The following is an 11,004-nucleotide window of genomic DNA, read 5'->3' as shown; positions in this document are numbered from 1 at the left end:
GTTAATTCACAGTATTTACTAGTAATATGGTGTGTAACCTGACATTATCTACTGTCACACTTGGCTACTTTTAGGGTAATTTCTCTGTCTTAGCTTTTAAGCTCCAATCTTGATCATTTTAAGGGCTAATCATAAATGCTGTACATTTTCTTATCTGGAACAGTCTAGGCTACTCAGATCTTCCATCATTTGATATGGCAACACTTTCAGCTGTTTTATACTATTTTTTTATATATACAGGGAGAATATTTCACATTATGGAATTGTTATGTTATTTACATGTATCTCACCATTAAATGCTGGCAGGAGCAATATCTTTTCTTAATTGTGGAGGGAAGATTATTTGGAATCTGTCAATATCAGTACAATGTCAATATTAAAACCAAGAGTAGTAGTTGTGCAGCTGTATGCAGGTCATAACTCTGATTAAATTTGATGTAAATTCTAAATTATTTTTCTCACTGACACTTTATCGCACAAATAAACAACTGGCATTGTTGGAAAGGTCGAGTCCTGTGGTTTCATTTAATATGCCCATCCCCTCGTTGCAATTAATGCTTCGAGAGCGATTCAACAGAGAAGAAGGGGTGTGATTTTGGAAAGAAAGTGCGTCCATTAGGTCTAAAAAGTTTGAATTGTTGAGCTTAAATCATTGTAATCCTTTGTCAGAATGTACTTACACATGACTTTTCGTGTTCTTATTTGCAAATTGACTGTGTTGCTGTCAAAACTGAGATATTTAACTGCGGCACAATTGGATATTACCTACACAATATCATCGAAATACAAAATCAATCATAATCATGTAAAAGAAACAGTGCAGGAATGTGCTTCAGTATCAAACGTATAGTCTGCTTACACACATAAAATGAGTGTTTTCCAGCCTTCTTCTGTCAATTTCTATGTTCAAAAAGTCCCACGGTAAAGTGCAGCACCATTAATCCACTGAGACAGTAACCTTGTGAAACTTTCTTCCTTGTTTTGATGAAATTCAAACAGATATCTGGTCTAAAACTGATGACGAACACACATGGTTGGTCTCTGTAGGCTCCTCAGTCAGTCTGTCTGTGTTTCAACAAACTGGAATGATGGTGTACAGGTGGAACATTGGACTTTTCTGTATTTATTTGGTATAGTGGAGCCTTGGCCAGTTTTCTCCTGCAATGGTGGTGTCTGACCTTAGTTGGACTTTAATCAATGGCAAAAACATAGTCAGTGTATTTGATATCATTAAAATGAATGCATTATAACTGCTTCTCTGAACACAGCTTCAATTTCAATAGTTTAGAAGCCCGAAGCGCTGATATTGTTGTCCATGCATCCCTTCACCTGACCTAAAAACAAAACCCTTTCACTCAGACTATGTAACAATGACTCAGCCAGTTAGTCAGCCAGACTATTCAGCCTTGCCAGCCATCAAACACTGAGCCAAGCATCATTTGTCTTGCCAGAAAGGCAGGTAGACCACTTATTCATGCTAACTCACTCCCTCAAACTGAGCCGTCCAACAATCTCGGCACTTTGACAAACGTCCAGTCAGCCAGTTGGCCTGTCAATCATCAGCTCAGGCGTCCCCTTCTCAAACAGACCAGTCAGCCATCACAAAAAGCCACACAGACATCCACCCAACCAGGCGATAATGCTGCGAGTCACCTCCAGGAAGTTCAGCAGGTCCGCAGCTTTCTCTCTCTGGGTCGATATCAGCCACCCACAGGGTCTTGGTGCAGCCCTTCCACAGGCCATAGTGAGCTGTCAGACACGTCTGAAAAATCAAAGGGTTTTTCTTTGTAATATTCTTTGCCATCTATCATAGTTTTTTTTTTTTTTAGCCTTTCAGACCCAACAGCATTTCATTTCATAAAAGGAAATTACAGTTTTGTTGGGTTTCTTTCTCTGATGCTTTTTGCGCCGCAGAAAACATCCCCGGGCCAATTAATAACGTCCAAGACACCTTGACACGTTGGTGTGCCAGTGAAAATAGCACCACAACTGACAAGCACAAGTTTGAAGGCTCTTTTTGCAGTTTTTTTGTTGTTTCACCTGATTGTTATAGAAATTCTTCGGCGGCGACAGCTCCACCCAGAACTCTGTACCGACCCCAAGCACTGTCAGGACTACGCCCACAATGGCCACGAAGAACGCCAGCTTGATCTGGTAATGAAAAACAATCAAAAACCATATGAGCTATTGAATTACTTTTGAAGAAATCCATTACTTTTAGCAGCTACTTTTACTGCCTTTATTATTCGACTCACTTTCGTTGTAGCCATTTTGATTTATAATGCATTCAGTGTAAGTCCAAATGGGCTCAGGACTGTGAAATAAATGTAACAGAATGACTCTTCCGTTATTATTTCAAGTAGTGTGAGGTAAGGATTCCTCTCCTAGTAAGGAAAACACTACTGGTGTCGGCATAACTTCAAGTAAAAGAAGAGAAAACTCTCACATGGTGCCCCTTTACTTCCTAACCTTTATTGGAAGTACAAACTGTTGATCCTTAGAGCTTTGTCGGGTAAATATGAACATGCCAGAAAGCTTTAGTAAACATTTACTCAAGTGAGACCAGTCAGAGACCATGAGCTGTGAATGGATCAATTTCACACCTCGCATACATTAAGCACTTGGAAAGCATGACCCACCATCAAAAATTGACATTTAATCTTCAATGAACAGCAGCGACATAAATTTATACCCTAAAATAAATAAAGTCAATTTATCAAACAAGACCTCTTCTACCTCTTCCATTTTAGAGTAGCCCTACTATGTTTCACTGTTCTCGGCCACCTCTCCATCACTCCTACACACAACACAACAAAGAATCAACATGGTTCTTAATGTAACGAGTTGGTGTCAGTATGCACATAAATCTCCTGAGTTTCTTATATTCAAATCTTAGTCTGAAGATCAGAACACAACAAAAAAACAAGAAATACGATGTTTGGTCTTCATTTCTTCAGAAAGCTGGTTGGGAGACCTGGTTTTGAAGACAGAACTGGGTTTAGAATGGAAAGACGGGTCATTTCAAAGTGACTACAACCCTGCTTAACACCGTTAGACAACATTTAAACTTGACTTTCTTTGCTTAATGTCAAAGTATTTCACCTGATGTCTTAAAGTGTTCCAACATCAGAAGTCATTCATCTGATCTTGTGTTTCCTGCACTGTAGATTAGTCTGATTTCACCTAAAAGGCAGTTGTATGACTGATTGGCTCCATTAGTACCTTTCATGAAGCCACAGGGTGAACACGCACTCACACTACACCGTATAAACCAGTCACCTTTCCCTCCTGGGCCTCGCTCATGGCGTTTCCTGTCGATGTTGTCCTGCGGCGTTTGCCCCCACCAAATGTGCTGCGTCCAGTCATCAGGCCGGCCAGACCCCCTGCGCCCTGAGCTGCTCCTCCTCCTGCAGCCCCTCCGACTGTCCCTGCCCCTGCCGGGCCCACCGTCCGGCCCTCCTCATCAGTCACAAAAAATGTAGACCACATTGTGTACAAAACTGGAAATGAGCAAGGCGGCCAGTGGGGTTCAGTTTGGTGGCCTCAACTAAATATCTGCAGCAGAGAAACTGAAGATGTGGAGGGGGGGGAAAAAAAAACTGAGGAAATTTTTTGTGTCCTCAGTTTGTGCCCGAAAAGAAAGCAACAAAAAACAGCATAAGTCAAAGTGAAATATCGTTGTGCAAGTGTATCTGAGAAAACCCCAGAAGGCTTCTTGCTAACAGAAACTAAACACACGATGTCTTTGGAAATCTTAGCAGGATAAGGCGGGAATCAGCCTTCTCTTCAGAAAAAGTTTGGGAAAATGTGGCGTCTTGGATGTCGGATGCAAAACTGATAAATGAATCATCATGAAAAAAAGAAAATCGCAAAACACAGAAGGTGTACAGAAAAAATGTATCCGCTGAGCATCAGTAGAGGTAGATGTCCGGAGGGAGTGAAGGAAAAACCCCTGCAGATGAGAGAGGAAAGGAAGAAGGAGCGAGTTAAAGCGATTGACATGATGTAGATCACAGTGAAAAGAGGCTAGTCTTGTACAATTTTATGGAGTTTATTTGCAAAGCATAGTCCCTCCCTAATTGTGGATTAAACCACTAAAAACTAATTTATGCATATTAAAGTTACATATTAAGGCTTTTTCCCCTTAAAAACAATCTATTCCTGCCTATAAATGCTTTAGATGTTTAGATGCTTTAGACACTGTTGCTTCTTCTAGAATGTGCAGATCCATAATGTCCCTGCCTCTGCTGCTTGAGCACACCAGCTCACCTACGACTCTGTTCAAACTCCTCTACACAGTGGCAAATTGTAACATTCTGAAGAAAACTAATGCGACAGAAAGTTCCACCGTGCAAGCTAACAGGATTGGGTTTTTCTGGGGGGTTTATTACGTATGAAACCCTGGAAGTCGGAATCCAAGTTTTTGAGAGTATCATTGGTATACTGCAGTTTAAGGTGGAGCAGCACATTTCACTCATGAAGTGACTTCCAGCATATAAAACCAACCTATGGACATTTCAACAAGATTTTTTCACAAACCGGATGAACTCTTTTAAACATGCTCAAGTACACATCTGGCAGGCAAATTTTAAAAAGCAGCATTTATTCAGACTATGTTTTCAACAAAATAATTGAAAACAAGTTTACTATTCATTCTTCTTTAATACTGTTTTGGTCAGTAGAAACTTCACAGACACTCTTCTGTCTAATCTCAGACATGCACTCACTGCAACATTGGAAAATAATAGTGCAGGATATTTTTAGGATTATGGTGCCAGAGGGAGCAGTCAGGGAGCAGAGCACCACTTGGTGTGATCTCATGAGGAAACAGATGGAAACAGAATGGATTCTGCCGTGCAACAACTTATTGTAACGCTAATAACACTTAGCAGTGAGGGGAAAAAAAAAACAAAAGTAAAAGACTAAACAAGTCTGGATGATGAGATGGTTGGTGAGATGTGGTCAACATTGCTTCCTAATTCTTCAGTAACAACTGGAGATGAGATCTTAACTCAGTTTTAATATCTGTTGCTAATGTAGCATACAAGACAATCTTACCATTTTTTTTTTTTTTTCATTCGGACTCACGTATCAATATCACTCATTTTCTGGACCAACACTGGGTCAGACCAAGATCCCAGACCAGATTTCTAGGCTGATTCTTGATAGAGTGAAGGTAGGGGAATCAGCCTGAAACTGCATAAATATGGGTCTAGCTTTAGCTGCTAATTGCGTCACTATGGCTGCGTTCTATTATCAGTTCTACCATATATAGATATATAGACAGTATGCAAGAAAAAGATTGTGTCCCAATACACTGAATATCCAATGTAATCCACCAAAAATACCACGATGTCCTGCTGTATGTGGTTTCAATTTTGCAGTATGCAGTCAAGATGCTTTTCTGGCCATTCTGACCCACAATCCTCTGCAAAGTTACGTCACATGCATCATGATGTCTTATGTAAGTGTAAGCAAGCTTGAGCCACTGAAAGCACAGAGATGACAGACTGTGACGAACATATGAGCACCATGGTCAAAGCTTAAGGCCTAATAATACATAGAAGTAGAACGTCCTAGTTGTATGCACACATTTACTATAAATATGACACAATGTGATATGCAAAATGTTCATTTCTGCAGAAGTTTGTTTGGTTTAGGTCAGTTGAGCTATTACACACAGTGGCAGCTGGTCAGTATGGGGTGTCGGGGTGCCGCCCGATTACTAATGACCAGATAAAAAGTAGTTCTCAAACACAATATTAAATTTGAACTGATTATAACAAAATAATAATACAATTAATAATAACGTTCATATTCTTTTGCCATATTAACAATATTTGTGTTATTAACAGATTTAAAATGAGTCTTCACTGAGTGTTAACTCATTTTACACTTCCTGGATGCGGGGCACTGACGACATGATTGTGTATGTAGCTCGAAAAACTTTTCGTGATCATGTGACCTTGGCCTGGGCTCTGATTGGCAGCTGCACATTTTCTCACGGGTGCAGATTGGTGCGTCTGGGACCCGTCTACTTTTGCTGTAAGCCAATTAATTTTGTCTTTATTTGCTTTTGTCAGCTGTGGTTGGATATTAAAACTGTCCTTTGACATTCTTACAACCGCGCTTTTTGACACCGTCACACGGGCTTTCCCGTCCTCTTCTACTAGATGACAGCTACTGTCGTGGCGACTTAATGCATTGGCCCTGCTGTCAATGGAGGAGATGCTGCTCACAGAGATGAGTGACTTCAACCCAGAAAGTCATAGAGAGTTTTGCAGGGCAGAAAGAGAGAAAAGCTAGTTTGTTGTTCAAATAACAGGGCTCCAGACTGCATTTGTGACCAGTTTTTTTGAGAGTGTGTTAATTGATGAGCATGATGATCATTAAGCTGTATTAGTGTCGCTGTAACCGGCACAGGAAGCTGCTGTGTCACAGTGGTGGAAAGTAGGACTTTTTTAAAAATGTAAAATAAAAGGTCATTTGCAGACTGCGCCCCCCCCCCCAACCACCACCACCAAAACTTTTCACCAGCCACCACTGATTACACACATCCTTCAACATCAGCCAAGGTATTTCAGATCAAGTAAACTTATCAACAGTGAAGGTAAACTACTGAAGACAGGTTTAATGGTAGCTAAAGTTACAACGGCATCTTCTGCGATCAGATATCAGTCAGGTGTAAATGCAATTTGTAATGGCTGCACAAAAAAAAACTCCTATAAACCTCCAATAAAAAAAAAAACTCTTGAGTCCTGCAATAGAAAGTGACTCAAGGACATACTGCACCATTGTTTCTTTGACCTGGAACTCCTCAATCATCAGAGTGAGGTATGAGCATGATGTGAACAAGAAATCTCGTCACCAAGAAGGTTATTTATACCTGAGGTCAATGATCAGGTGTCGTCACGCAGATGATGTCTCAGATACAGATCACGTGTTAACAGCAGGTGTCGATAAGGTCGAAGTAACTGTTAAACTGTTAAACGTAGCTGTTAATTGTTTCAAAAATAGGTTTTCCATTTTCAGTGGACACACTCACGGACTTCATTAGCATCTAGTTTGGGCTTTAAAAGACATCGACCAAATAAATGCCTTTTGATGAAACTCTAATATGCATTTTGCTGCTGATATGTTTGTTTGTACAGAATTATTTAGATTTGTTGGGTTCTTCATGTATAATTTTGTGGGGGTTTTTAACGTTCATTTTAAAATGAGTCAGGTAGTTTGGTATGGTGCAATATACTATATGGTCCCAACTTTGATATTTAACTTAGTAATGTGCTCTGTACAGTGAATGAGCGACAGCAAGGCTGCCAGAAAATTTACATTTAAAAAAAACAGTGGGATACCGTAACAATAAAAAACTGCAAAAACAGTGATAATAACAATTGTGAAAAATAGTAATACGAATGAAAGTAAATAGATAAATTAATAAAATACAGTTGAATCTTTAATATACATATTTTACATTTAAATTAAAATAAATATCTGTAAAATAAAATTTTTGCTGATTTAAATATAGTAAAAGAGTATAATTTTACAGTCAAATGCTGCACAAGAATAAATGATCATTTGTAAAAATGTGTATATTTTAGATGTGTGTATTATTATATTTTGACCTGATTTGTGAGTTAGCATGAAAATTCATGCTTTTTTTTCCCCCTGTGATTTTAATAATCTAGAATTATTTGTAATTTTACAAAATACAGATGTATGTATATAAAGTACATGATATTGTATACCTTAATGTTATTTAAGATTGTTGGTTATGTTTATTGCATGAATCGAATTTTCACTGACTTAAATAATGATTGGATGAACATTTATAAAAAAAATGGTACAAGTTCACCATGACTTAAACCAAAGAAAATTTACTGTATTTAAAGTCACAACTTTTCGTGTAACTTTATGACAGACAAATGGTACAAATTTGCACAGAACATCCCGAACAGCCGAAATCACAAATACTTCTCTGTGCTCTGTTCTACTTTTTCTTTTTTTTTTTTCAAACAGGGCAGGAAAGCAATGAAAAGCACTTAGCATAGTGGTATCACAATCAATTATCTATTTTGAGATGTTATGTGACAGCGAGCACATAGAGGAAACAGTCAGCATACTGAAATCATAAGCTGCTCTCTATTCTGAGACACTTTGTGGTTCCTCAGCAGCACAAAAACACTCATTGTGTCCGAGCCTTAAGCAATTATACATTCTGATAAAACGGAGGAAGTGGCACAGACGCACTGCTGCCGAATTCCATCTTGAAGGCTTTGTTGGCTGAATGAAGCAGCTGTCCTGTCGCGTTCCACCCGGTTGTGGTGACAACAGACGTGACATGCAATCCTCCCTCTTGTTAGTAAAAAATGAAACACATCCCCCCGGGGAAAACACATAACTTCACTCTCACATCATCCTCCAACTTGTCAACAAGCTGAAGGGCTTCCAGACGTTTTCGATTAGGTTCATGAGACAAAGATAATCCAAAACAACATCTGAAATATGAAATATGAAATGATCCAGCAGTTTGCCCACAAACTCTGTCATAAGTGCACATCTCATTAGTAGCTTGAAACTCTTAACACAGTTGTTGCATTTGAGTTCTTCATTAAGATTTCAAGTCATAACAGACGTTTAAACATATTTAAGCTGTGAAAGGACTCCGTCTAAAGCATCACAGCACACTGACTTTTAGTGACAACAAGGAGGCTTAATGGAAATGTAAAACAAGTAATTTAGTATTTTTGAATTTTGAAACTAAAATACATACATGTACTTAATCCATTATTACATAGTCATGCAGGCTTAATAAAGGCAATAGTTCTATGTGATCAGTGCTGTTTGTTTGCTTGTTTGTAAGCTAGACTACCCAAAAACTACCAAGACGACTTTAATTAAACTTAACAACACGGAACACCAGAAGAACTCATTACATTTTTGAGCAAGTTTGGATGCTTTCTTTGAATAGAATACAGGGCATCGGTCTCAGTCGAAGATGTGCTCTCCAAGAATCTGGGTATCATAGAATAATCAGGACTTCATTTGTGATTCAAAAATGAAAAAATAAAAAAAAACATAAATCTGCTCTTTTACAACCAGAAATGAAAAAACAATTTCAGAAATATATTGGCAGAAAAATCAATCAAATATGCACCATTTCTGGATTTTCACCATCCCTTTGGTCGTATGGAAATCAGAAATCACGGCTTTTCTGTTTTTTTATTTTTACCCAAAATTGATGTCAGTTAGTCAATTTGGTTTCATTTCCAAACGGTGAAACATGAAAAACACATTTTGAAAAATGCTCCAATTTTGATTTAACAAATTCCTGTTTTCATTTCTCATTTGTGACTTCTAAATAAAATTTTAAATACGACTTGTCAAAAATTAACTATTATTTAAAAGGTTTTTTTTTTTTTTACATTATTTTGATTCTGACCACTGACACAGTTTTTTCAGTTTTTGGTGTCGAAACAGAACAAATTTGAATTTTATTTTTGTTTTTGTTGAATTACAAATTAATTACAGATTGCCGGATGACTTTCTACTTTTCTGATGTACTTCTTGTAAACACCAAACTAATCTTAGCCATAAACTATTAATCACCATTGTTACAAATTGCAGTGTGTAAGACAAACATTTTGGGACACCTGAGGTGAAATAAGTTGATTTAACAAGAGTTGGTTACATACAGTGTCAGGTAATGATTGATTAGTACTAAATCACCACATCATCGACATATTTAAACATTCATTAACTCAAAGTGCGTGTCAGTACAAGCACTGATCGTGGTAACTGAGCTGCTGATGTCCTCATGGAGTCACTGAGAACTTAATGCAATACTGATGCTTCACATTGCACAGTGCACCTGCAGCTGCTGGATTTACACGCATAGTGCTGCAGTAGCAGCAGCAGATATTTTACAGTTTTAAGCTCAGGTTCTAGACACATATGCAATTAGAATATCCAGTTTCCTGCTTAAAACACTTTGCCAGCTGCAAACATTTGATTCAAGTGCAAACTTTTTCTAGTGACAGATGCAGTACTGAAAACATTAATTGCATTCTTCACTGTGATGGTTTTGTTATTATATCATTTATCTTAATACTTTGTTAGTATCATCTACATTAAAATGTGAAAATGGCATGCAGAAAAGTATATTTTACAGAAAAGTAAATTGCATGCAACTTGTCAAACTGACTGCGATGAAAATAAGGCATTATAAGCTTATATATATATATATACATATATATATATATATATATATAAAAGCTTATATATATATAAAGCAGCAGCATTCACACCTTTCGGTGCAGGCTAGGTGGTTTGAAATATATGTTAGTGGTTCAGAAAGTCAGTTGTTGTTCAGTGTCAGGGTACCTGTTAAGAGGAATAAGAAAGTTAAACTCTGCCGTCCTTACTCATCAGAAATGATCACAGCTGTCCTTATAAGGCCTCCGATTGGACACAGTGGAAATGTAGCGGCACAAGGAAGAAACTCATTACAGCAGCTGTGAGCAGACACCCTTCAACAAGTTCGCTCTTAACAAACCCCTTCCTACTGTCTCCAAAAATAAGCCAAAACGGAATCGGCACCCGGCGGAGTGTCCCTGTGTTATATCACGCAAACAGAAAACTCGACTCCATAAACACTCTGCATAGGCAACGGTTCAAGAAGAAGCCAGTTCAGCTTTATTACCCCCCCACCCAAACCACGACCGGCCCAACCCCTCCCAAGAACAGCCCCCAGCAGCCGGACAATATTGTGCTGAAGTTAGGCGCATTAGTTTTATTTTTTCCCTCTTTAACACGTGCAGTGCGCGTGCTCCACTCAGCCGCTCGCTTCACAAACATCACAACAATGATATTAACAAGTTGCTGACCTGCTTTTTGTGTGTGTGGTTCTGCTCGGAGTGGCGGAGGTGAGGCTGGGAGAGGGAGTGAGCAGAGGGGGAGAAGTGGAACGGATGAGGGAGTGGTGGGGGGGGGACAAAAAAAAAA

The 11,004-nt window shown here is 38.6% G+C and overlaps 1 protein-coding gene across 3 annotated transcripts in view; it reads right to left on the bottom strand.

The window, feature by feature from the left end:
• LOC103370321 (voltage-dependent calcium channel gamma-6 subunit-like) overlaps positions 1 to 10,956 on the bottom strand; it is a 20,856-nt gene extending 9,900 nt beyond the window's left edge. The window contains exons 1-4 of one of the 3 annotated variants that reach the window (XM_008299341.1): positions 10,887 to 10,956; positions 3,280 to 3,952; positions 2,041 to 2,151; positions 1,654 to 1,762 (exon numbers count right to left, since the gene is read on the bottom strand). In XM_008299341.1, the coding sequence (XP_008297563.1) occupies positions 1,654 to 1,762; positions 2,041 to 2,151; positions 3,280 to 3,489 (430 nt within the window). In that variant the 5' untranslated portion in view covers positions 3,490 to 3,952; positions 10,887 to 10,956. Of the gene's footprint in view, positions 1 to 1,653; positions 1,763 to 2,040; positions 2,152 to 3,279; positions 3,953 to 10,383; positions 10,661 to 10,886 lie in introns of those variants that run through there. The other 2 variants (XM_008299340.1, XM_008299339.1) reach the window with 2 other exon arrangements.
• Between the last annotated feature and the right edge of the window lie 48 nt (positions 10,957 to 11,004).

This window comes from Stegastes partitus, unplaced genomic scaffold (assembly GCF_000690725.1).
Source record: "Stegastes partitus isolate 25-593 unplaced genomic scaffold, Stegastes_partitus-1.0.2 Scaffold1404, whole genome shotgun sequence".
Classification (NCBI taxonomy): domain Eukaryota; kingdom Metazoa; phylum Chordata; class Actinopteri; family Pomacentridae; genus Stegastes; species Stegastes partitus.
This window is presented reverse-complemented; position numbering and strand designations above follow the sequence as displayed.